This window comes from Sturnira hondurensis, unplaced genomic scaffold (genome assembly GCF_014824575.4).
Source record: "Sturnira hondurensis isolate 20B ecotype Veracruz unplaced genomic scaffold, ASM1482457v3 Scaffold0000880, whole genome shotgun sequence".
Lineage (NCBI taxonomy): Eukaryota > Metazoa > Chordata > Mammalia > Chiroptera > Phyllostomidae > Sturnira > Sturnira hondurensis.
In genome coordinates this window covers 20,098,579-20,126,296 of record NW_028073511.1, presented here as the reverse complement: position 1 = coordinate 20,126,296, position 27,718 = coordinate 20,098,579, and the positions used below count along the sequence as shown (strand labels likewise).

At 40.0% G+C, this 27,718-nt stretch overlaps 1 protein-coding gene and 1 pseudogene across 11 annotated transcripts in view; one reads left to right on the top strand and one right to left on the bottom strand.

Annotated features, from left to right (window-relative positions):
• The window catches only part of PHLDB2 (pleckstrin homology like domain family B member 2), a 241,536-nt gene that overhangs the window by 179,823 nt on the left and 33,995 nt on the right, over window positions 1-27,718 (top strand). For 6 of the 11 annotated variants that reach the window (XM_037055380.1, XM_037055361.1, XM_037055424.1 and 3 more), the window contains 8 exons: window positions 7,237-7,365; window positions 15,009-15,164; window positions 16,033-16,143; window positions 18,708-18,797; window positions 22,961-23,104; window positions 23,687-23,872; window positions 25,602-25,742; window positions 26,919-27,018. In XM_037055380.1, the coding sequence (XP_036911275.1) occupies window positions 7,237-7,365; window positions 15,009-15,164; window positions 16,033-16,143; window positions 18,708-18,797; window positions 22,961-23,104; window positions 23,687-23,872; window positions 25,602-25,742; window positions 26,919-27,018 (1,057 nt within the window). The remainder of the gene's footprint in view (window positions 1-7,236; window positions 7,366-15,008; window positions 15,165-16,032; window positions 16,144-18,707; window positions 18,798-22,960; window positions 23,105-23,686; window positions 23,873-25,601; window positions 25,743-26,918; window positions 27,019-27,718) is intronic. The other 5 variants (XM_037055407.1, XM_037055417.1, XM_037055429.1 and 2 more) reach the window with 5 other exon arrangements.
• On the bottom strand, window positions 21,282-21,927 carry LOC118993846 (uncharacterized protein KIAA1143 homolog; annotated as a pseudogene).

The window sequence follows — 27,718 nt, the reverse complement described above, 5'->3', positions numbered from 1 at the left end:
AGCTTGCCGTGGGTGCCAGCATACCACCCGGTATTCTTTGAGAACTGAGCGCGGATCTCCTGCTAACAACAAGTCTAGGCTGGGCCTTACCACAAACACTGAGCCAAACACCTGCCCAACCGCTAAGCAGCCAAGTGTCTGGACAGCTGGGCCGGTCTGCTCAACTGCACATGCCAGTGAGCTCGTAACACGCTGCCAGTAGAGCCAGAGCGTAAGACAGAAGGAGGAAGTAGCCTTTGCTCTTTGGGACTCTCGTTTCCTTTTCCAAACACCTGTTGCTGCTGTCAGATATAAACTGGGGAATGAGAAAACCAACACCTGAAAAGATATCCCTGTTGGGCAAGTTCTGATTCAGATGCCGATAGCACATCCTGTAGGCCCAGCTCTAGTTTGTTTGGAGGCAGGGCCTCCATAGGAAGAAGGTTTGGTAACACCTCAGAGTTCAAATCCTGGTGTGAAATCATTGACGTCGTTCCTTGGCTCTGAAGACCAGTCTTTAGTGTTGTTTCCTTTAACTGAGTTGGGAACTATCATTCAATTTGATATATTTAGCGTAAGTTAATATATATTAGAGATGATTATTATTTATTCTATGTTAGCACATAAAATATAAACTATAGGCATAGTTATATATACAACATAAACTATAGACAATGTATTATGTATTTATTGAACATTGTCGCAGTGGCTCCCTGGACGGACCCTTCACTGCCACGGACACCAGTAAGCTGTTTCCATGTCACCCTGAGCCCAGGCCTGGCCTGTGTGTTCTCAGACAGCTGTCCCATCACCAATAGAGTCTCTATGCGTATGGATAACCCCCGAACTGATATAAGTATCTGATTCAAAAATCTCCCCAGAGGAGATGTTTACTTGATGAAGGAGTAAGCAGAGAGGCCACCGTGTCCTGGGGTGAGTGAAAGGAGAGAGGATTGTTCACTTCTGCCCAGTAGACGGCTTCGGTTTCCTGGGCTGGGTGGCGGAGAGTGGGGAAGCTACCAGGGCTGTAAAGCTTAGTTTGGGAGAAGGCCTGGTGTGGAACGGCCTCCCTTCCTTCCACTTCCCTCATCTTCTGCATTTTTAATGGTCCTCACTCAGATAAGTTATGGTATTTTATAGTCATCTTGAGCTGCACACTTTTCATCATTCTATGACATACAACATGTTCCTGAGTGAAATTTTAAGTTATTGGATGAATTGTTCTACAGTAAGCGTATATCACCATATTTTAAATGGTTAGATTTTATCCCCTATTATTTCCTTGCCAAAGTACCTGTTACTTCCTCCCCATCCTTCCTTCAGAGCCAGGGGATGACAGTGAGCCAGGCCCAGAATTCCTCAGCAAAGTGTTAATGCCTCTTGAGTTCACAGCGTTGGCCAAGTCACAGTCCGTGTTCAGAGGGACCCAGCCCCTCCCGTACCTCTGTCTTACATTTCAAAGGTAGCTCCCTGGTTAGAGGAAGTAGAAATATATCATAGGATTTGGGGATTAAATCAACAGGATTCCAGATTAGGGTATTTTTTTTTCTGGTAGTTGTTTGATTACATAAATCTTAGGGTTTTGATTTTCCAACCTTTCTACACTAAACACCCATTCATTATGTAATTAAAATGTCAAAGCCAAAGAGAAAAAGTCCTAAAGAGAAATACAGGGATGTGCCTCCTTACAGCAGGCAGGGAATGGGTTCTCGACAATCACTGTTTGTCGACACACGTTTATTTCCTCCGCCATTCCAAAATCTGAAACGTTTGGTGGAGAAGAAAACAACCTTTTGTAAGGCTGGCACCCCAGTTTAGATGGTTGCAAAATCTGACTTTGGCTAATAGTCACATGTGGTGTGAATATTTTTAAGTAGCTATAGAAGTAGTAATGTGTTTGGGGAAAGGGTACTTCTTCATATAATATGTTGTGTGTACTGTGTTACCCCTCAAAAATTCAGAGTATTCTGAAATCTGGAATGCATGTGGCCTTAGGAATTTGAGGCTTAAAACAGTTGCCTAACCCATGAATTTAGGAGGATGCCTGCCTTGTAAACACCCCCACAGCATTTAGGAAGTGGAAGGAAAGGGATTCTCTGGTACGAAGAGGGTTTTGGTTGGCTTAGGGACTATGGATTGTAACTCATCATTGTATCAATTCAAAACCTGAGCCAGTGTTTTATGAAACATGGCCTGATTACCCAGCATTGCTGGATTCTGTGCTGAACAGTTTGGAAGTTAAAAGATGAATCTTAATTTTCAAGAAAACCTTTTCAAGTTAATAAGGTTGCCAGATTTTTCCCTTTCCATATATATGCGTGGGTGTGTGTATGTATGTGTGTGTGTGTGTTTGTGTGTGTGTGTAGCATGCTCAGTTAAATTTGAATTTCAGATAAACAGAAAATAATTTTTTTTCCTTTTGGCCATATCTGCCATCTCCCAGTAATTTGCCAAAATGACAAACTCAAAGAGAAAGAGGAGAGGCACCTGTGGTATGTGCTCTGTGCCTTTTAGAAAACAGAGTTGCGCCTTTGGCCACATGCGTGCGAACCTACAAGGTGATATTGTGGACGTCAAGGTAGTGGGTGGTGTCCAAGAAGGAATGCCCCTCCCATGTTCGTGTGGCAGAACCGGAAGGGTCTACAGTGTCACCCAGCATGTGGTGGGCATCCTTTTAATATACTAAGCACTCTAAGAGCCGAGATAGCTTCCTAAAACATGGGAAGGAAGTGATCAGAAACAGGAGGAAGCCAAAGAGAACAGTACCTGAGTCGGCTGGAGCTCCAGCCTGCGCTGCCCAGAGCAGCCCACAGTGTGAGAACCAATGGAAAGGAGCCTGAGCTGCTGGGGCCCTTTCCCTGTGAATTCCCGGCATGAGCAGTGTAAGAAAATAAAAGACCTCTGAACTGTTAAAAAGTAATAATAAGGATTTTTTGTGTGTAATTATGTCCCATGCATTATTTGGGACATAGGTACATTGAAAGATAATTTGCTGTTCACCTGAAATTAAGATTTAACTGGGTATCCTCTATTTTATCTAGCAGTCAGACAAGCTAATAAAGTAGCATCTTTTCAGGGTAACCTTGAACCGGCTGCTTAACAAGTATTGTGCTCTTAGATATGGTAAAATGATTTTTTTCACTGATATTCAAGAATTCCTGTGTGGTATTGGAATTCAAATAGAGCCGGTGAATTAAATTGCAGTTCACCAATACAACTTAAAGAGAGAAAACTTGTGTTACTGTCTTCTAACCACAGATACAGCAAAATGAACCTTTTATTATTATGTTCATTCAAGATAATAGGCGACTCTTGTGTACAAGTTCAGGTTATTTATGGTAAATTTATAAATACCTTGACCATTTGTCTATTAGAAGACGATCATTTTGCATCTGAAGTTGAAATGCATCATTTCTCTCTGAATGTATATTTGATCCTGGAATCTCTCACAGTTTACTTTTTATTTAGTTTACTTGAGGTGTTTGAACTGGATGTCAAAATTTTGGACAAAAACAACTGGGGTGTTATCTGTAACAGAGGCCTTTTATACTGTGAAGCAAAGGTGCTAAGGCCAAATGCTTTAAGAACAATGTCTGGTGGATCCCGTGGTAGAACCTGGTGTCTTCATTAGAAAAATCAAATTGGAATTGATTGCCTTTGCTTCCCACACCACCCTGGGTGGGTGAATCAGTGGGTCTCAGCCTGGCTGCAAATTAGAAAAGGTGGGGAGATGTTTAAAATACTCATTCCTTAGCCTTTCTCCCTAAGTGGAGGCCTGGAAAGAGTATATTTAAAAGCTCACCAAAATTATTCTAACAAGCAGTCAGGGCTAAGAACCACAAAGCTAAATAGCCTGTACTTCATGAGGAAACTGATCAGCTTCCCTCTTTCCTCTACCTCCAGTCCCTTATAAATATTTATTGAGCCCATGAGTGAACAAATATAAGCCCAATATTCTGTACTGATTTCTACTTTCATTTGCCTGTGAATAATTTACCTTTGGCTGTAAATACACCTTAGTCTTAAATGTCCAAAATAGGCAGAATCTGGCAATGAATTTGGGCCCTACCCCGGCTTTGCCAGTACATCAGGAGAGGACAAGTCAGTCGGAGCATGGAAGCCGCTATCGCTGGAAAGTCTCATTCTGTTCCTGGTGTTAGAAGTGTCCCCTGTACATCTGGGTTTTCCTCAGGTTTCCAATTTCTTGAAATCTAAATTTTTTTCAACAAAGTTAAATTTGTTAAAATATTGACAATTTACCTTTATTTATTTCCTGAATATAGATTTAGGAGTCTTTAAAAAATACTGTATCTTTCACACTTTGGTGTTTGAAAATAGCACTGTGCCTGGACTAGTTAGAATAGGTGAATCTGTTTACCACTTTAAATCTGGGGGAAGAGAATAACACCCAGTTTTAATATTGTCCCTGTGAAAGGAGGAACCCCTGAACCCTAGAATGCCATCTGATTTGTCCATCTGTTTTACCTTCACTGTAGAAGGGGGTACTTTCAGCCCTAATTAACTGCTTGTCCAGAGCTAACCTNTGAAAATAGCACTGTGCCTGGACTAGTTAGAATAGGTGAATCTGTTTACCACTTTAAATCTGGGGGAAGAGAATAACACCCAGTTTTAATATTGTCCCTGTGAAAGGAGGAACCCCTGAACCCTGGAATGCCATCTGATTTGTCCATCTGTTTTACCTTCACTGTAGAAGGGGGTACTTTCAGCCCTAATTAACTGCTTGTCCAGAGCTAACCTTCCTTTGAAAACTTCCTGGGCAGTAAATAGAAGACAGGAATATTCATTTCCTTCTGGCTCAGAATTGGTGTGCTCCTGGCTCTCGCAGGAGTAGCGTCACCTCTGTGGGCCTCTGTGATTTATGGCCAGGCCCACCTGCCACCAGTCCTTCTTGCATCCTTCCCCTTGACTTCCTTTGCCTGAGCTTTGGCCCCAGAGAGCTTTTGCTCCGAGACTTGGGTGGTGATCACAGCCTTACTGATAAGTCTCAGAGAAGCTGCAGACGTCCTGATGGTGCCTGCCTGCATAGTTCTTCTAATGGCCCCCTTGTATAGAATTGCAAAAGGTTTTGAACACCTCAGGAGGAAGGCACTATGCAAACATAAGGTATTTTTTTCTTAGTTGTTTATGTGTGATGATTATTAACAATATTTAAAAATGGGAGGATCAGAGCAATGGTTTGATTATTTCTTCGGACTGAGACCTGTGTTTTAGGCCAGTGTCTTTTCATATTGTCAAATATTGCATCAGTGTTTTCTACAAGATAAAACTTTAAATTTTAGGGCTTTGAACCTATGGTATTTAATGGAATGAATGTTTTTTTCTTATTCGCTTAACTTTCTGTTTGGAATTAGATTTGCTGCAAAATCTGGTGATACAGTATTTAGAACTAGAACTCTTTTGGGGATAAAATTCTCTTGCTTTGTAAATAGGGCCGTCTTTGATCCACACACAGGGGAAACGCATTTTCTCAGCCAGAAGACAAGGCATTCTGTACTGCTGGTTTTATTAAGGGGAAACATTATTAATTCTGAAAGTAAAGACTAAATCTAACTGGTGCTATACGAGTATGTTCAGTTTTACTATGAATTAACACTTGAGACTCCTTTTTTCTGCCAACAATGACATTGCTTTGTCCAATTCCTGCACAGCCGATGTGCCCAATGGGCAAACTTACCATTGAAGACAGGGGTACTGTCTTTATAGTCTGCTAAGGCTTAAGTTGTAGATTCATTTTGAGGTTGATAGATGAAGTAGGGTTCTCAGTTTTATGACTTCTGGGTCTAATCATTTTGGGAAAAGAATACATTTCTAAATCAAAATATACATTCCTAAAATGCCCTTGAAATTTTAAAATTTAAGCCAAAAATGGAGACTCAAGTGAACTGCTATAGGCATTACTGTCGTGTAGTTTCAGACCTAAACCATAACATCTTTTATAAAGAATCTGACTATATGTTTACACAGGAAACCATGGCCATGTGGATAAAGAAGTTATAGTAAGTATAATTTTGTACAGCTATTTCAGAGCTTCATCCTCAAACAAAATATATCCTTCTGTGATAGACTTAGAAGCCAGTTTTCTTTCTGCTGATTCACATAGAATGCAGTAAGGAAAGCAAGGGTGTGGTGATTTGCTTACTGAGAGTGCAGTTGTGGTAACGCTTTGTAGAGTGCTTCCGTTTAGTCTCAGAGGGATATGCAAGCAGAGAATCAGGTCTCAAATTTACTTCAGGGGTTCAGAGTATCATAAAGGGAACACAGACTGGGAAGACCAGCACTAAACACATAGAAGTTTTGTATCTCTATTGACAAGGTGGCATTGTAAGGCCTCATAATCACTGTATTGCAGTATTTGCCTTACACTCCAGAAAATGTCTAGGGTCACTTTGGAGTGTGTGACTTAGGAGGAATTCAGTGTTACCTTCTACTTTTGCTTCTATTCTCTGACTCCTGGGTGTTTTCCTCTCCTCTTTATTCACAGCCGAGGTTTCAATTACTTTTTAAGTCAGTCATTGTAGGGGAGTTCTTATCTCTGCAGTACAAGTTGCACTTCGGTGTCTCTGAGCTGCCTGATATACCCTCCTCTTGCTGCTTGCTCAGTCTTGTGTTTTTACTATCTCACTCAGCCTCTGATTTAGATTCTCTCCTTGGAATCAGATTCTCTAATTGCTGAAGCTCTGAAGTTTACCAGATAGCTAGAATGTTTCAGATGACCAGGGTATCAGCTCAAGCGCTTAATGTGCCTCCGACATGGGAACAAAATTTCAGTAATTTCCCAAGCTTGCCTGACAAATGCCTTGAGCAAATGGGACTGCCACGGTACTTGAGGCACATGTCTGCTTTTCATTATCTGGTTCTCTGCCCAGTGACTCTGCAGGGCCACCATAGGGATGTGGTTGGCATTTCTTTTGTTCTTGGTTGACCATCAACCAACTACCATTGCTTCCCTGGCTTTTGAAACACAGTGGCAGGAAATAGGGAAGGAAGGAAGGCGGGGTGGAGGTCAACGCCAGTGCTCAAGGAAGTAGGTTGTGTTTTGAGAATACAGAAACTCGGTCCCTTGTCTTCGCTTCCATTTACACCCCTTATCCTAGTCACTAACCTATGTTTCTATGTTCATAGGATATCGAGTGTTTGTGTATACTTGTTTGTGTGGTCCCCGGGAAATGTGCACTAATGTCTGCTTAGGTATGAAGGTAATTTCTATTCTTCTATTTTCTGATTTCTGAACTTCAGGAGAAGGTAAAGCTTGATGCTGAAAGGGAAAAACTAGAGAGGCTTCAGGAGCTTTACTCCGAGCAGAAGACGCAGCTGGACAATTGTCCTGAGTCCATGAGAGAACAGTTACAGCAACAACTGAAGAGGGTCAGTAGCAAACAGGAATGTGTCAGTTGTTTTTTTGCTTTTTTTTTTCAATTAAATTCCACTTACCTCTGACTTCCTTCTTCACATACCATAAATTTGCTTAAGTTCTGATCATTAGATACTTTGTAAATAGAATATGCATGCTGACAGTGTGTATTATTTCATGCTAATCAGTTAAAGAATTCCTTGTTAGAATCTCTCTCCTCACTGATAAATGCAAAAACATTTCTGGAGTCATCCTTTGTAATCAGAGAGCGATCCCTGACATGTAACAGTCACCAAGACTGTAGCATTCCATCAGCTGACATCTTCGCCCCACTCTCTGCTGCATCGTGAGTACTGTTTGCCCTTGAATGTTTTCTTTTTAGCTTGATGTTATACTCTTGTCCAAAAACTGTCCTATTCTCTGATTTGTTCCCCACCCCTGCTTATTGTATTGTATTGTGTTTCTTTTTCTTTCTGCTTCTTAGTGACATTGAACTTACTAGTGCAAACACAACAGTCAGACATCCAAGATGCAGGGCAGTGCCAATGCCCTCAACATCTTCTCATAGGATGTTCACGACTTTTAAGAGCTTAGAGCAGTGAAGACCTTCTGGTTGAACTTTGTCAGGTTGTTTGCTGATCCTGATGCTGGCAGTGTCTAACATGCACACGTTCTGAAACTAAGACTTCCTACATGGGTGGTTTCACAGTTCCTGGCGAGGCCACTCATGGTTTCATAGACAACAGCTCTGCCTCCTCTGAATAGCAGCCCAAATAAATTGTGACCCTGGGAGACACTCTTAGACTTTTAAAGGAGTCACATAATAGTAGTTGGTCCTGAGTGACTGACCGTTTATGATTCCACATGGGTAGGAAAGAAGGCTAGTTTCACTCATGTCATTATGTTTGTGCCAAGTGGAAAAATAAGTTAAGATAGCCCACCCGTGAAAGTGTTTCAGATGACCTTTAATACAAAAATATTTGATGCCTTGAGTATCAGTAGGTTATGAAAAATTAGTTAAAACTTTTCAATATATTACAGAGGTTGAGAGCATCTTAATAAAGACGACCAAAGCTACATTTGCTGTGGGAAGAGGAAACTTCTCATTCCTCAGTGTCACTGTTCTCTGAAAATCTTGTGGCAAAATGACTAGGAAAAGAATAGTGTTTGTAAAATTATTTTAGTTTCTCATTCGTTTGTGTTTATGCCAGTTCACAAAAGAGATTGGGAAACTGGCATTTATAGTTGTTTAATGTCATTCGCTCTCCTGATTACTAAAGTTTTACACAGTTGCAATCCTTTATTTTGAGTCAGCAGCATAGGTATATGTTTTCTTTCCTTTCTTTAGTTACGCAGTCAATTTTTGTATTCTTTATAAACATTGCTTCAAGTAAAAATCGGTAGGTTCTGTTAATAACCTGAACTCAGGCCGATGTAATTGCTGTTTGCTTTATCTAGCTTCTAGAAGATATGACTCATAAATTTGTATATGTTCTAAGGATTTGACTATAAAGGAGGAAAGAAAATGATGCAGACAGTCTGTTCCACTAACTGAAGGCAAAGACTTCTATCTCTTCCTCTCCAAGGGTAATCTTCTCAGCATAAAACCCCTTTTCTTAGGAGACAGAAACTGCCTTGTGGTAGCTTCTGTTCACTTGATATTATGAAGTCTACTAATTTTATTTTTCAGGAATGATGACCAGAGTAACTCTTCTCCAATCCCTTGGTTTAATCGGTAAAAAGTTCACTTATTTCATTGGAATCCCATTCATACTAGGAACTTCCTATGTTATCACAACTTATTTCCCCTCAGATTAAGACACTTCAGAATACCACTTTGCTACAAAGTTTCCCCAAGGCATTTATTTTAACTCGATTCAGTGAAGTTGGTTTTACTACAACAAACTTTATTATGAGGCAAGTTACACAAAATAAAGGGGTAGGGAGAACATTGTTTTCCTAAACTGTAGATTGTCTCAGACACTTAAGGTGAAATTGTAAAATGACTTGGTGTGTCAGCACTGTGGGTTAATGACTGGGCTTCTACCTCTAAATCATTGCTTTAAGAGTCACAATACAGTTTACATCTCATGTTGTTTCATCAAATTGTTCTCTGGGGTAGGAGTAGCATGGAAAGGAAAGCTGAAGTTAAATGAGTCCCTCATTTGCCAGGATAAGCTCCACTATTAAATGCAGGCAACACCTGGCAAAAACATTCTTCTTGTGCTTTTGATATTTTTACTCAGCTTTCTGGTTGATTTCAGTCTCTTGATTTAAAAAAAATTATTCAGTGATATCTATGATTAGGAAACCTTTGTTCTCACTGACGATACAATCAGCTTATAATTTAATCTCACACAACTCATTCAGCCTCCGTGGGCCTCAACATCCTCATATATAAAATGAGGAATTTCTACTGAATGGACCCTTGTACCATCATCTTCCCAAACTGCAAAAGTGTGCGGTTGAAGCGTTTGACTGTAGCACAAGATGGAGGATGTTAACAAACCCCGAGGCCCATTAAAATGTGTTTTCAGAGTTGGTCTGGAGCTGTTAGATCAGTGCTCTGATTCCTCCTGGCATTACACATCTGTTCTCTTATTTCTGTAAGCATAGAAACATCAAGATTTGCGTGTAAACTCTGCTATATAAATTCTCAAAAAAGTTATGGGAAAGAAAAAAGGAATTTGCATTAAATTTTCTTTACTGAGCTGTTTTATAGCTTTTCACACCTGGTCTTTAAGCTTGCCAGCTGATAGAGGTTTGTAATGTTCCTTTAGTAATGACGTGGGGCTCAAATTTTCATTCTGCTTATCATACACTTGACTTTGAGCTACCTGCATATATTACTCTGTGCTCAGTGAAACCTCCGGCCCCCAAATTCCATCTCCTGAATTCTTATTATCTAATATCTTTCCAAAGTCTCCCCCAAGTTGTTTTTCTTTCACAGTTTAAGTTTACGTACATACAATTCAATAGTTTAGATAACTTGATCAGTTGATTACACTTGTGGAATCCGAGTATTGAGTTTAGCTTTAGTTTTCAAATTTCCTTCCTAGTGTGCTATTATTTTCATGCAGTAGCTTAAACATTTATTACAAATAAGTGACTCTGTGACCTTCATGTGGTTAAAATAACATGTTGCATGTTAACCAGATGTGGAGTGGGGGGCTGACTAGTGTAGTGTATGTATTATGAGCCATCTATCACTTTGAATGTAGATTTTTTATAAACTAAAAAAGGGAGTTTATTCAATTTATCTCAATAACTTCGAGACACAAACCAAGCTTAATGGCGAGAGCTTAAAAATGAGTGTACATGCCTGTAGGAATAAATATATCATCTAACACTGCTTCAAGACTGCAGGTATTTTGTTTTTGAGAGATAATACTTGAGTTATCTCTTAACTCCTTTGGTAGGGACTAGATTTGGTCTGAATTTTTTAGTTTTTTTAGAAATTGTAAGCATGAAATAAATGTCTGAGAAATTTGAAATGTCAGACAATAACTTGAAATCAAAACCACATTTTGTTTGGCCAATTAAAATGTAAAAAAGTTTTAAATGATAAATTTTTCAAATTGTTTTTCCTGCTCTCAAGCTTTGAGAACGCATGGTCTGTGTTGATGTAATAACCTCGTTGCTATAGTGTTGGTTTTAACTACATGGTTAAATGGTTGCTAATATCTCTTCCATGAGTCATTCCCAGAATAACATTCATTTCATACGACAAATACATTCTATTTGATTAAAAATTTTAATTTTTCATCACTTACATAAAAACCAGGTGAATGGAGCTAAATGCTGATACAGATCTAATTTATCATATGTTTATTTTTCTAAATCTGCTTGATGTTTTGATTGAAAATATATGTCCTGCCTCTTCTACTCATGTAGAATTGCAAGCCATGTAGTTCAGCTAGCTCTTCCTTTTGGCCACAGCTTATTTATAAATTATATATTTTTTAAAAATCTATGTATACCACAATTAGAGCTCTGTCAAAGTTTCCAAAAGTAAGAGGGCAGGTGTTTTTTTAATAAAGCAGATTGGAGAATAATTCACACAACATGAACCAGCTTTGCACAGATCATCCTTTTCCTGAAACATTTCATACATTGGAGAATGCCTGTTCTAGACCATCTGATTTTTATGATTTTAATCTTTCTTAACTGCCCTAGCATTATCCACAAAGTAGTGATATGTAATATTTTGAGTCACTCTTTGTGCTTGATGAAAACTGTTGTTCTGTTCTTTCCACTAAAAAGGTTTTTAATCAATTTTAAGGGATTTACAGAAACCTGGTTTAAGAACCCCAGTCTCCAAATATTTCTATTACATTTACCTTCAATAAAATTATGCAAGCACGCATCTCTATATGTATTATATAGAGCATATATATTAATGCATACTCAAAAATGTATATTTATTTTAAATAATGTACATGTACTATTCTACAGATGTCCATTGCAATACATTTGTTTAGAAATTATGGAAGAAGACTTCTGGGAAAAATGGAGGTGTAGGTAAATGTTGCTCACCTACCTCCTCACACAACCACAGCAAAATTATAGCTAAACTACAGAAGAAATATCACTTGGAACCATCAGAAAATTAAGCTATATGAAAGTCTGACAACTGAGGAATTAAACAAACCACATTCATCCAGATGTGTAGAAGTGACAAAGGGTCAGAGACATGGAGACACAGAACAGTCTGGTCCCAACCCCACATGTGATGGATATAAAACAGAGGGATACCTCAGGAGTGAGCGGTCCCAGACCCACATCAGACCACCCAACCCAGGATTCTAGTGCCAGGAAGATAACTCCCCATAACTTCTGGCTATAAAAATCTGTAGGGGGTGGGTCAGTGGAAGAAACTACAGGACTCGCAGGTGGCTCCTCTTAAAGGGCCTCACACCACATGTGGACTTACTCAGACTGACTCCCTCTGAGCTCCAGCACTGGGGAGGCACCTTGAAAGGGAATGGTGGCATAGCAGGAGGAAGTGAATCATCTGGCATCAGGGCAAGAGCTGGGGGACAGCTTCCTGCCACATGGAACTGCAGACAGTGGCTGCTAAACCTTTTCTGAGCCCTCCCCACCACACAGCTACAGTGTGGCAGCACCATATCTGAATCCCCGTCAACCTGGCTCACACGGTAAGCCCTGCCCTGACTGTTACATAAGGGTCTGTCCCATCCAACTTATGGGCACACCTGAGCTGGTAACAGTGGCTTTTCCATAGGAAGCGCTGGGCTAGGCACAGGCTTCAGGCCTTCCTTAATCTGCTCAAACACGCAATAGCTGAGCGCAGCCCCCCTACCTCTCTCTGAGTGGCCCCAGGCCCAGCATTAGCAGCAGCTATCTGTAGATCATTTTATAGCTCATGCCAAGGAACCCATGACAGAACACAGGTGGAGGCTGACCTTGGTCAGCTCCAAGGCTCTGGGGTTTCCTGCACCACCCAGGAAACCCCAGAGCCTGCACACCCAGTGGACAGTTATAAACCATGGCAAAGCACCACCCAACCACCTCCATAAGCCACAGTAGGGCTATACAGGGGTCACAGAAAGTCCTACCAGCTCTCTGGCCTGGGTCAATCCCTCCCATTGACCTGTTGAGAGCAATCAAGACTCATCTACAAGAGGAGGCAGTCCTCAGCCCATATGGAGGGCACACCCATCTTGGGGGATAGAGGAAGCCAAGCCACTGGACCCTACAGGAAACCTGCTACAATAGGCTATGCTACCAAGGCACGGAGTCAAAGAAACCCCGCCTAATATATAGAAAAAAACCCACAGTGAGGTTGTCAAAATAAGGAAACAAAAAATATGGACCAAATAAAAGAAGAGATCAAAACTCCAGAAAAAGAACTAAACAAAATGGAGATAAGCAATCTTATCTGATGCGGAGTTCAGTGTTCATCCTTAGAAACACTGGTTATAAGGATGCTCAGGGAACTCAGTGGGTACTTCAACAGCATAAAAAAGACGTGGGCACAAATGAAGGTTACACTAATTGAAATAAGGAAAATGTACAGGAATCAACAGTAGAGTGGATGAAGCCAAGAATTAAATCAATGATTTGAAACATCAGGAAGAAAAAGACATCCATTTAGCACAGCAAGAAGAAAAAAGAACCCCAAAACTTGAGGATAAGAATTCCCTGGTACAACTTCAAATATTCCAACATTTGCATCATAGGGGTACCAGCAAAGATGAGAAAGAGCAAGAAATTGGAAACCTATTTGAAAAAAAAATAAAGAAAACTTCCCTAATTTGGTGAAGGAAATAAACATCCAAGTCCAGGAAGCACAGAGAGGCTCAAACAAGATGTATGTAAAGAGATCTACACTAAGACACATCATAATGAAAATGCCAAAGGTTAAAGATAAAGAGAATCTTTAAAGCTGTAAGAGAAAGCAGAGAGTTACCTAAAAAGGAGTGCCCATAAGACTGTAAGTTGATTTCTCAAAAGAAACTTTGCAGGCTAGAAAGGACTGGCAAGAAGTATTCAAAGTGATGAAAAGCAAGACCTACAACCTATACATCACTCTACCCAGCAAAGCTATCATTTAGAATGTAAGCGTAGATAACGTGCTTCCCAAGAAAAGGTAAAGCTAAAGGAATTCATCATCGCCATACCATTATTATATGAAATGTTAAAGGAACTTATTTAAGAAAAAGATCAAAACTATTAACTAAAGCAAATGAAAACTAAAATGACAGTAAATACACAGTTATCAACAACTGAATTTAAAAACAAACTAAGCAAACAAGTGGAACAGAAATAGAATCATACGTATGGAGAACATTGGGATGGTCACGCATTGGAGGGGAGCTCTGGGAGAATGGGGGAAAAGGTGAAGGGATAAAGCAATACAAACTGGTAGTTACAGACTAGGCAGGGGGGTGTTAAGAGCAAGTATAAGAAATAGAAAAGCCAAAGAACTTGTTTGCATGACTCATGGCCATGAACAAAGGAGGGGGATTGCCAGAGGAAGTGTGTTCTTCGTGAAGGGGGACGAAGGGTGAAAAATTGGGACAACTGTAATATAATGATCAATAAAGAATAAGTTATGGAAGAAAGAGAAAACTAAAATGAAATGTAAAGAAGCTCTAATATTTTCACATCTTAGTGGATCGTGTTGCTTGCCCTTGGGGCACATCTTTCCCTCCAAGGCACCTCTGATCTGTTATGAATGCCAACTTCTTTCTTACAGTCAACAGCTTTTATACTAAACTCTCATTTTATTTGAAAATTTGTGGGAAAATAATAATTTTCTCGAAAGACTATGTCCCACCTTTGGTCTGCAGATAATGTTTAGGTTATTTACTGAATTCTTTGTATGCTTTGTGATCCATTTTAAAGTCACCTAGTAGACTTTAAAACAAGAATTTTCATATCCACAGAGCAGTCTGAGATCAATGGTGAAACAAATGCGTCCCCCACCTCCTGCACTCCAGTCCCTTTCAATTCAAATAACAATCCCTGCACTGGAGGTTAATTCCAAAGGAGTTGATCACCATATTCTTACCCTGTTCAATGTTGTAATTCAAAAAGCATTTTGGAGTATTTGCTTTTAATAATTCTTGTCCACATTAGAAAGGCCGCAGCCATTCTGGTATGTCGTGTTTTCATTTGCTTTTCTCCAAAGGATGCTGACCTGTTGGATGTTGAGAGCAAACACTTTGAGGACCTGGAGTTCCAGCAGCTTGAGCACGAGAGCCGTCTAGACGAGGAAAAGGAGAACCTGACCCAACAGCTCTTGCGTGAAGTGGCTGAATATCAACGGAACATTGTTACTAGAAAGGTATTTTTGCCAGGCGTCATTCAATGCAAAAATCATAATATGCCCCTCACCATGTGACAATAATCTTTGTCAATGTACCCATCTTTACATCTGAATATTTTCGTATATTTAATTACATATCACATGTGACAATTATGGAGCTTGCCATTTATATGCCAAATGCCTTAAATGCTTCAAACTAGATAAATATACATGTCACAGTCATCTAATTTTTTCTTTTATGTCAAAACCAAGGCAGTGAAAAACGAGAAATTTAGATATTTTTTCTAAATTACTTCCTTTTGCAATCATCGTCACTAAATACAGAATAAATGTATGACCAAATTCTGTTTGGAAATTGTCTCTGCCCGTTGCTCAATAGTTCTCGAAGCTGGCTGACAGCGTGTCACCCTTAGAAAGAGCCCCGTGGAATGCCATGCACACTGCTGTCTCTGCCCAGCCCAGAATTTAGAATCACACCCCAGTGCTCTGGACCTAATCCCATAAAACTGAGGGAAAGAAAGATGGAGAAGGTGTCTTCTTAAGCTCTCAGTTTAAATAAGAAAATTCTCTTGTTTTTCCAATGAGGCGTCTCCCCAGACGATGTCAAAAATTCATTTAAAGACTAAAACAAGATTTCCTGTTGACTTCTGGGTTCTAAAAATAGGTTTTAAATCACTTGAACTGTGTTGGCCTTGGGTAAGGAAAATCCATGAGCTTGGCAGGTCAAAGAAACTGTCTCTGAGTGGTAATCACTGCCAGCCAGCAGTGAAGACATGTTCACTGTTGTTCCAGCTGTGAACACCTTTTCTCCCGCTTCCAGAACAGACTGGCAAACCTTTAACTATCTTACATGTATCTTTTCTATGATTATCTTTTTTTCCTACAGGAAAAAATTTCTGCGTTGAAAAAACAAGCCAATCACATTGTCCAGCAGGCTCAGAGAGAACAAGACCACTTTGTGAAAGAAAAGAATAATTTAATAATGATGCTGCAAAGAGTAAGTATTTCCTTTTCAGAGCTGGCTGCAATAAAACACAGGTTTTAATTTGGGGAAAGTCATTTTGTTCAAATCAAGTACCTTTTAACAGTGCACAGTAGATTATAATTTAAAGAAGACTTTTTAATATATGTTTTTATTTAATCCTCCACATTAATAGGTACTGATGTTCTGAGAATGACTAACTATAATTCAGAAAATAAGCAATGATAGTTTCTTTCTGTTTTTTTCACAGTATCAAAATCCTGATACTGTGAAAATCTGTTTTCACAGTATCAAAATCTGTTTTCTGATTTTATGATTTTTAAAGAAATCATATTTTTTAAAATAAGTAGAACATGTTCTGCTTTTATGGCTGTCAAACATTTTGACTCAGCTGCTCTGGTGTTTTGAACTCCAATTCCTTCTGTGGAGGTCTTCCTAGCAAATGCCACCTTGGATTTGGTTTAATTTAATCAGTGAGGTAGACACCCGCATGTGGGTGGCAAGGTCATTCTCACAAAGAGACCGTCTTCACATCCTAGCACCTAAAGCAACTACATACATGGAAAGGAATTCCTCTGCCCAAACCGCAGGAATCTCCTGAAATGGCCGTGGTCTACTTTCAGGAATAAGGCACCAAAGTTAAAGGTGGTGGGACTAGTCTCCCGACAGAGCCTTGCATGCAGGCCAGGCCTACGAACGTGACACTTGAGATCATAATATGAGTTGGACTCAGACTGGTGTGCAGAAAAAAAAATACAAATCCACAATGATGCATTAAAGTATGAGGCTGTACCATGATCCCCCCGAGAAGAAGTATAACAGGAGTCTTCCCATTTTATCAATTTTTGGTGTGAGAAGAGAGAAAAATTGGTCTTTTATATAGAATTAGGAGTTCAGTCAAGGTGCCTCTGTAGCCCACACCGATCAACAGCAGCTCCTCTCCTCTCGCTCCTGTGGTACCTACAAACCTGTGAATGGAGCCGAGTTCTCCACTCCCGTCTCTTGCTCCAGGAAAGAACCCTGCTTTAGTGCCATTAGCCTCCCCACCACCATGTTACCCTTCCACATGGTAGTCAGAGGTACAGATTGAATTATGTAGTGTACTGTGTAGTATTTAAGCAGTTTCTGAAATTTTAGCAAAAAGAAAAAAGTTTCTTAGGAATAAATTTTTTTAAAATGGGTAAGCACCGTCACAGAAATACCGTTTTCCTATTAAAATATATAAAATGTAATTCTATTGTAAAAACTGTGGTCCATAAGTATTAAGATTTTAATTTTCTCTAATTGATCTATAGATGCATCTCAATCTCAATAAAAATCCCAACAGACATTCTGTTGAGACTGACAGGTTGTTGCTAAAACCTAGCTGCTCCTCAGCAATTGTGGAATCTGTATTCGTGAATTTACTGCCTCACTAAAATTTATTTGTAACCCCCAAAGTAAAAGCTGTCACTCAGTCATTCATGGACATGCACAGAGCAGGGAAAATTTTGAGTCACTGGACAAGCACATTCCTTGCTGAGGTTGAGCAAGGCAACCTTCTGCCTTCTTGCTCAGCTCTCATACTATAAACAAGTGTCCTTTTGGTGGACTATTTAGTGCCATGCTTTCACAGTTTTGTGGGTTTTTGGTGGTGTTTTTGCCATGGGGAATGGCTTGCAAGCATGATGCTAAAGATCTATCTAACGTTCCTAAGTACAAAAAGGCTATGATGTCCTTCATGGAGAAAATACGTGTGTTAGGTAGGCTTCGTTCAGACATCAGTTGTTGTGCTGCTGGCTGTGGGTTCCAAGTTAATGAGTCTACAATATATATTAGAATAAGCTATCTTTAAACAGAGACACACATAAAGTTATGTACTGACTAATCAGTTGCTGAAAATATGACCAGAAGCTCGCAGACACCCAATGCTGTCATTCCTCTAGGAACAAGGGTCAATGTTCACTAATTCAGGGTTCATGGCAACATAATAGAATGTTAAGTACACAGAAAATGAGAATTATCTGTGTACGAAAATGCAAAGGGTGTTAGACATAGAGATCGATGGAAGCACACAGGGAGTCTATAAGTAGCCTGCACATACACTGTCTATTAATTTTTGACAAAGGCTCCAAGACTGTCAGTCTAGTGGAGAGAGAAAAGTCTCTCCAACTAATGGTCAACTTGATCAGCTGGGCAAGCAAGAAAAGAGCAGAACCTTAACACCATCCATTCTCACACCATATATGTAAGCTAACTTGAGAGAAATCATAGACCTAAACTTAACAATTGAAGTGAGGAAGTTTCCAGAAGAAATTATAGGAGTGCGGGTCCTCCTTCACAGCCTTGGGGTAGGGAAACATTTTTTAAAGGAAATGACAAACAGCTTTTATCCAGAATAATTAAAAATGTCTATGACTCAGTAATATTATATAAACATTCAATAAATATTTATAAAAGCAGGCAAAAGATTTGAATACAAACATTTCACAAAATATATATATAAGGAGTTATTAAGTCACATGAAAAAGTATTCAACATCGTTAGTCATCAGGGAAATCCAAAGTTGACTAAATTTAATGGATTTTGTGTTCCTTCAGGAAAAGGAAAATCTTTGTAATTTGGAAAAGAAATACTCCAGCCTCTCTGGGGGGAAAGGGTTTCCTGTCAATGCAAATGTGCTGAAAGAGGTAAGTTGTGATTGTACATGTCTGCTCAGACCACCTCAGACATCAACAGATGTGCCTCAGTTTTACACGATTAGCTGACTAGACAAAACATTAACCTAAATTACTCTGGAAAGCACTCCTTGTGTGGATGGCTCTCCTGCCTGTCATTATTTAGGCTTTGGGGATTAAAGGATTATCTTTGTGTCTAATGTGAAGGCCCTGTGTGTGTGCGTGTGTGTGTGTGGTGTGTACTTTGCTTTACAGTGATATGGTGGGTTCACTTGGAGTTTCAAGGAATTTAGGACCCATACCAAGATTAGTCTTCAATTCTCAGTGAGTCTCTTTTCTCCCTGCATTTTCTTTTCCCAGTTTCACCTTTGTTTTACTTTACTTTCACCCAGTTTCACCGTTTCTTCTACATCTTCTAAAACATTAATATGTCCCTTTACATTTGAGAAGGTAGTCTGGTTTCTTTCTTTTCTCACAATGTCATTTCTTCTATTTTCCCATCTACATTGGGAAATCCTATTGACATTAAGCTATACACACTCTTTATCCCAAACATGCATTTTCCCCCAGCCACCGTCACCCCTCTCTCCCTAGTATCTTTTTCTAGAGCTATACTACAATGGTAGACTATTTTAACAAATTTGGAAGACTATGACCTTGACTGGGAAATATTTCCTTTATATTTATTTTTTTCAAAAAGCTAAAGAAAAACTTGTTCTGCATAAAAATTGGTATAATAACAACCCCTTTATTTATAAACTGCTTTGAAAAAACATCAGAGTTAAAGATTCCTACACAGAAATAATTTTTTTGTGCGTGTAGGCATGTAAAGTCAGTGTTCATCACATAGTAACTGTGCTACTGTGTACCTCAGAGGCATTTTGTGAAATATTTCTATAAAAGCTTTATCAGAACATTAGGTTTAATGGTTTATCTCCCATTACTGAGAAAACGGAACTGGCGGATTCTGTGGACCACAGGTGGCAGTGAATGCAGTGTAGCGGGATAAGATAATGTCAGTCAGGTGGGCAGAGGTCTGGCTTTGAGTCATGTTCGAGACACATGGTTTACTTTATGTGGATGTGAAGCCCTGGAGTGGGTTTAAGCTTGGAGGTGACGTTATTTGAGGTCCATTTGTTAAAGATCACTCTGGGCAGCTCTACTGGGATTATGAAAAGGAGGAGGAGTTGCCAGGAAACCAGTGTGGCAGTGACTGCAATAGTGTTGGCTAGAGCTGCTGGTGGCTGGCATCCGAGCAGTGGCATGGAGACGGAGAGGATTCGCAAGGGTGAAGCTATATCTTGGAACCAGAGTTGACAGTTCTTGTTGATAGAATGGGTGGAGATGAAGTAAATTACAGGCGTCAGGGGTGATGCCATTATCCTGGCTCAGATAATGAGGTGGATAGTGAATACCTTTCCCTGAGACTGGGGGCACTGGGGTAAGAATTGGTTTAAGAGCGTTTGACTCTGGACGCATTGAGTTTGAGGGGCTTATGGCATCTAAATGAGTTAAACAGGCATCAGGGTTTAGTAGAAGAATAAAATTCTTCTACTAAATTTCAATTAATGAGTTCTTCTTTTTCTCTGCAGACTTCCTGGTGTGAAAAGGCCATTTGGCTTTTTGATTATTTTTGCGTGTCCATGGCTCTCCTGTTTGTTGAGTCTCTGTGTGTTCTCTTTCATGGGCCAAACTGCCTTGGCTCACAAGATGTTTGATTGTCTCTCTTCCTTTCTGTATTTCTTTCTTTCTGACTCTCTCTCTCTCTCTCTTATTTTTTCTTTCTTTGTTTTTTTAAGGAGTGATAAATTTCTACCTCTTTTAAACAAGTGCCACTTTTGATAAACAGCATACATTTTTGCAGTAATTAATTGGGTTGTATGGTCTGTGACTCATATAAGGAATGAAATCTTGATTTTGAAACATTCTACAATCAACTGAGTAAAAGAATCACCCAGAGTTGCTACTCTTCATTCTGATTTGTTGTTATCAAAGAAGAAATGAAGTTTGATAACCCAGTTGTTTGCTCCCTTTCTTCAATTTAATCTTATAAATCTTTACATAGTATCCATTGCATTCTTTGTATATATATACACCCCAGATGGGAATTAACAAAGTATTATACTGTACTAGTTAATGTCTACAGAGTTAGCATTTCAAGTCAAAGGAGTATTGATAGACAGTTTTTATCTTCTTAAATATTCTTTGCATTTTCTAAATTTTTTAAAAAAATTTTTAAAGATTTTTATTTATCTTTAGAGGGGAAGGGAAGGAGAGAGGGAGAGAAATATCAATGTATGGTTGCCTCTCGTGTGTCCCCTGCTGGGAACTGGCCTGCAACCCAGGCATGTGCCCTGACTGGGAATCGAACCAAGATCCTTTGGTTCACAGGCCCATACTCAATCCACTGAGCTACACCAGCCAGGGCTGCATTTAATGCACTTGTATTACCTTTATAAGAAAATAATATTATTTTTAAAAACAACCCATATGCTCCTAAAGACTAAGTCCAAAATGTTTACACTTATTGTCATCTTCACTATCAAAACAGGGGAGGCTACCATTTTTTATTTGCTTTGGTGAGTTCTTTTTAACTGAGTTCTGCTTATTTATTTCATCTTCATTTGTGTTTTTCTCTTTTGAGCCTGCTGTTGAACCTGAGTATCTTTCATCTGGGGAACACTTGACTGGTTTTAATGCATGATTCTTCCATCAACTGAAGCTCGTTCTTCAACTGCTTTGGTGGCCTTTATTTCTGCTTTCATTTTCATGACTTCCTGAGCTGACAGGTCTCCCCTTTTTAAAACCACCACGTGAGGCTGTTCATCTTCTTTGTCACTGTGGTCACCACCATCTGTGTCTGGGAGCCGAGGCTGGATTCTCTTGGTCTCCATGGTGGGCCTCTCTCTGTAGCCGACCCATTCCTTGAAGCGGGCCAGCAATGCCGGCTGGGCTGGCCGCACTTAAGACACCTGGTTCTGTTTGCTCCTCGTTGCACTCTGGTACCTCCAATTTATAAACAATCAATTCCAGCTTTCTCCACTTTGTCATAATTATAAATTATTCTAAGTAAAAGCCTTACTTTCCAGCCTGGAATTTTTGTCTCATCAGCATAATGACATCTTGCCTTTCTCAGAGCCATTTTTAGGAAGGATTGATGGGCTAATGGAAGACCCTACTTGTTAAATTTAACAGTTTTGCTTTTGAAAGAGATATTATTTTATACTCTTTATTCTTTTTTCATGCTGTTTTATTGATGTGGTAAAATCATTGGTTTGTACAATTGCTTTTCATGAAAATTTACAAATGCCATTTCCTCAAACATAAATTCAGGAGTTTTGAAGATGATGCATTTTGATTCATGGATATTTTCTCTATGCTGAACCCAAAACTGAATCATCGAATTTAAAGTAACTGGAAATTCTCTCTCCCGGAGTTAGCGTTGGGCATTGGGGAAGCTGCCCTGAATTGGAGCACCCTCAAGTTTCAGCTCCACTTTAGGGAGGGGGGGGAGGGTGTGTGTGTGTGTGTGTGTGTGTGTGTGCCTTCATTTGTCTCGCTCCGGAAAGCTCATTGGAGGACACTGTCGTTTTTATTCTCATTTAATTCAGATGCCTAAAAGCTGGATTCCATTACAAATAAATTACTGCTTTATAAATATCTTAGAGCCAAGACCAATTGTCCTCAGCCCCTTTCACTCACACTTTAATTAAAATGTTGGGAAGCAGAAAAACAAAAAATCTAAAAAGAGAGATTTGTGGAAAAGGCTCTTGAATTAGAGAAAGAGTGATTACATTGTCAATTTTATGTCTCAGATTTGTGTGTGTGATTATTTTGATTATTTTAATGCTGTGTAGTGACAACCTCGTTCAGTCAACAGAATGAATGCTGATACTTCTCGATATTTTAAAATTGAAGGTGTTAGGTTATTTCTGATATAGTCTTCTTGATTTCACCAGGAAAAAATTATTTTTAATGTTTCGAATACCATTTTTAATGACTAGGCACTGTAAACCCATTTTGATTGCTGATGGTTGCCTGATGAAACACTTGATCGTACCACAGATATCTGGCCCTGCCGCTCTACGCTAACTCCATTTTATTAGAGCATTAATACTCTCGCATGCCTCAGCTTTTGCTTCCTTTGTGTTTGACTTCTAAATTCCTCCTTTCAGGGCTATATCAGTGTAAATGAAATTAATGAGCCATGTGGCAATTCCACGAATCTATCCCCTTCCACTCAGTTCCCTGCTGACGCTGCTGCTGCTGCCGCTGGGCCTGCCACCGCTGTCCTGGTGAGCCAGCCACAAAATAAAGAGGTGTGTTGGCATGACATTCCATCATCCACTGCTTTCTTCATGTCGGGAATTAACCCCGGGTAACCGGAAATGAGGCCATTTGTTACAAATATATTGTCTGGTTGATCAGAGGGTCAAAGTGATGTTGCGTTTGAAAAATTGGGGGCGCTGCTCTCCCAATTCTAGTCCTAGAAACCATGAAATACATGGTACAGAGTGGACTACTGAAATAAGTTAAAAAAATAAACTCTACGTCTAAGTACTCTACATGATAGTTTTCTTAAAAATCAAGTCTTTCTGAAATTGTTGGATTGAGTCACCTTTCCGGTTTGATTTTTTTTCCTATTATGTTTTGCAGTATGGACCTTTTTAAAATAGCTGGAAAAGGGCAAGTAATAGTAAATGAAAATACCTTCTACTGATCTAAGTTGCTTGTAGGTTGGGGTTTTAACAAGATGCTGAGTGGAAAGAGACAGCCCGTCATTTGTGATTTCTTGATTAAAATAGAAGAAAAGAGAAAAATCAGATTATTGATTTCATTTCTTTGTCATTATCCTTTCATTTTATATGGACACCTGTATACTTTTTCTTTTTCCTATAAAGCAAAGATCACCTGTCTGTCCCGGATTTATGTTTCCTTCTACCCTTTCTCCTCATCCTGTCACTCAACCTCCATCAGCCCCTTGGCCTGAAGCCTCGACTCCATCTGTCCATCCTTTCCCTTTAAATGACACTCCTCCTCCTCTACCAGCTAAGAAACACAGAAGGCAGCCACAGCAGGAGCAACAGGTAATTAGCAACTGATGTTCTGAGTCTGGGGATCTTTTCTTCAGCTTTTCCAAAGAAGTTCTTTAAAAAAGGCAAGATGCATCCTCCTTTGCTGATTTCCTCGTTAAAGGACACTTAGCAGGTTCTAAGGGTACTGGGGGTGATAGAAAGTGTGAGAGCTTAGCTGTCTGCTCCTAACTTGATATGTTTGAGCTAGTTTTACATGCTTGTACTTCAGTTTCCATTCCATCAAAATACTACAACTTATCTCAGATATTTTTCAAGATAGTAATAATTACTGCCACAAAATCCATGGTATAAAAATTTGTGTCAACACAAATTTTTTACACATTATTTAAATCATGATAATAGACATCCTTCCCTTGCCATGTGTCAAAATTTGCTCAACATTTTACAGATAAAATCTCCTGCCTTCTGACAATCCTGTGAAGTGAACTTCACTCCACGTTGCCATTTAGGGAACTGAGGCTCAGTGCAGGTAGCTTGTCCATGGTCACCCCGAAAGTCATGCTTTCAGTCCCTAGAACAGCAGTTTATACTGACCAGGTTTTTTAAAAATGGTTTATTATTCTTGATGTTGCCCTCCTTTTACTACAGTTAGTGCATATTCATGCTTGGGTATTCAAAAAAATCTGTTTTGAGCATCCTCTCAATGATCATTCAATCCCTATGTGAATTTGGCTCCAGAAGATCCTAAGGAGCTGGAGACAGTAGTCCCCAGAGTAGGCAGCTCTTGCTGTGCTATGCCCAGCCCTTATGCTTCTGAAGGTGCCTTTACAACTCTTACCTTTTGTTAAAGGACTATATATACCCACTATTTTCAGGTTAATAAATATTAGCTAATATAAGTCGATAATGTTAAAGTCAAAATGCAGATGTTTTCCACGATTGGCATGTGTGAAGGATAATAAAAACTTTGGTAACTCAAATTTGCGTTAATTTTTACCTATTTCAAAAGCCCTACCTTAGTATGGAAATAACCAAACTTAAAGAAACTTGAGTTAGGAAATAACTTTACTATGGAAGGCATTTTTTCTTTTGAGAGGCCAAGAAACATTTGCATAAATTTTGAGTTGGCAAAAATTTTGCCTTGGGAGTCTGAAAAAAAAGAAATAGTCAACAGGAGGACTTTTTGATGTTCAGAATGACTATGGGGGCTTCTTGGCCAAGATCTTTTTAAAATAAAAGAGGAGCCTAGAAGAATGCCTTATGTGCAAACGTTATGTCCATTTGGAGTGTGTTTATGTGTCTGAAACATGCTTCCAACGTTGAAATAATTCCCCTGTTTACTCGCTCTTTCTCTTCACCTTCATCCTCCTCCCTTTTCCTGTCCTCCTCACACTGGGCTCTGTGCCACCACACAGCACTGTCCAGACCATACAAGGGGAGACACTGCTTACTTGATTTGTCTACTGGCTGTTCCGCCATCCACGTGGCGACCATCATAATAATTTGTAAGTTGTCCTGAGGCCCCAAGGCAGCAGGCACTCATTATGGGAGTGAAAGGTAGATCATTTTCTTTTGTTTCTGGGCTTAGTAATACATTCTCCCAGTGCCCATGTATCTTACCAACTGCGAGCTAGCCCAAGTCTCTCAGAGAACACAAGCATAAGTTGAATTTAAAGGAAAAAATCTGTTGAAGTTCCCAAACTTCTTTGTGAATGCATACTTCTTAATTTCCTCTGTGACCTGTTTCAATTAGTCAAATGCTTTACATTTGCATTTAAAGCACTTTAGAAGTCTGGAAGAGAGGAAAAAACAGCAAAAAGAAGGACTCTATCTGAGTGACACTTTGCCTCGAAAGAAAACCACACCTTCTGTATCCCCACATTTCAGCAATGCTACTCTGGGGAGAAGCACCGCCCCAAAGGTAGGACATGGGGAGAACCACGGGCTCCACGTTCAGGGAGTCTTCTTGTCATTGTGTTCATTGATGTGCAAAGGTCTTTAAAGAAAATGCTAGATAATAAACCCTTGAGTTTGCTTGTTGGGCAGACATTATGACTAAAATTGCATTTTCTTTCTTATTCAGAAGACATTTGGAATTGTACACTCTGGGACCAAGAACCTGGTCCGGGGTAATTTTTTACCATCACCACACAAGTGGCAGGTGGCATTCATGTGGCAGACTCCCATGGCTGCGTCCCAGGTCTGGAAATCGGAAGATATAAGCTCTAGATTACAGGAGTAATAGCACCATTTCCGAACCTGACACTGGGCTAAGCACTTTATGTGGATTGTCTCATTTTAAAAACCAGCAACACTATTCAGTACTAATTGTTCTCCCTGCCGTACATATGGATAAACTGAGGTATAAAGAAGCTAAGTGACTAGCCAAATGCCCTCAGCTGGTCAGCCACGAAGCTGGAATGTGAACCCATGTGGTCCGACGCCTGAAACCTCATTCATGTTCTGCTGACATGCCTGAGGGGTCATTGCAGGAAGAGGAGGAAGGCACGTGAGAAGGAGGTTCTGAGGGGGACAGGCTTTGGGGCCCTCCCTTTGACCTTTATCAGAGTGACGTTAATCCATTTTCTAAATTGGTGTTCCAAGTATATTTTACATAAAGGATTTTGCTATTAAAGAGAATGCCGAAACCACTAGGGGAGTTCATAGTCTTCTCCAGCATTCAGGCTACTAGATAGCTGGGGGTGGATGGGAATTGGTGTGCTTGGTACAGGGTAGGTCTTCTATGTTCTGGTGCATGCTGTGCATGTATTCTGCCCTGCATCTGCCCTCTGCTCCTTATGCATGAAGAGCTTTGAGTTGTTTTCAAAGGGGGTTTTGGAGACAGGTGTTTTCTTCATCTTTTGGAATTGCTGCTGCTGGCAGAATCTCTGTGAGGTGGAGACTTCCGTGGAGCTCCTTGGGAGGAACAGTGACTGTCCTTTACCGTGGAGCGTCCATAAACGGGATGGAAGACCTCCCTCCCCTTCCCCCTGCACTTAGATAAGAGCTGCGGAATCAGGGATGTTGTTGTGTCCTGAAAGACCGTTTGAGCTTCAGGTCACTTAAAGTGTTTCTGCCCCGCCCCCCATTCTCACAGGCCCACGTGCCCCTGGGACAGAGCAACAGCTGTGGCAGCGTGCTCCCTCCCTCGCTGGCGACCGTGACCAAAGACTCGGAGTCTCGGAGGATGCTGAGAGGTAGGTAGCTTAAAAAGCAAGTGTGACGTCTTTGGTTAAGCCTTAGAATTTTTCAGAGACAGAGGGAAGGAGAACAAGGTTGAGGCTCGTTGGAAAGGGCATCAAGCAAGGTCCTCAGTTTTAGCATGTCCCCTTTGTGAGAGGGGTGTACTGGTTGGGACAAACATAGGTTTGTGGTTCTGAGCACGCAAAACACAGAGTTCATCCTTGTATTATTATTTAGTAATTATTATTTCCCATATGAACAACTGTAAACCTGTTGTTGCCCCTACCCTGTGCATATACATATATTGTTAAAGTGGAACAAAGGTAACTTTTCCTATATATGCAGATGACTCGTGTGCATAAGTTTAATAGTATTCTCAAACCAGAAAGGCCTCTAGAGAAGTACTAACTTCTGCACTTGATAGAAAAAAGAAAAGAATGACCGCTAAGATCCCAAGTCACTCACCCAGCTGGTGGCTGTGCCGCTGTGTTGATGCCACTGGGCAGGTGCCATTGTGTGAGCACCTACGTGCTACCGATTCATTGGACTGACACAGTAGATAGAGCACTAATGGCCCAGGACTGAAAGCCCTGGGGACTTTTAGTGTAGTTTGAACCTTTATTCTTTGTGGTGGTTGGGTTTCAGGTGGATTTTGATTCTCAGCATATTTCATTTCTTTATAAAAGTGCATTGCATGCATTTGTAATGAGGTTC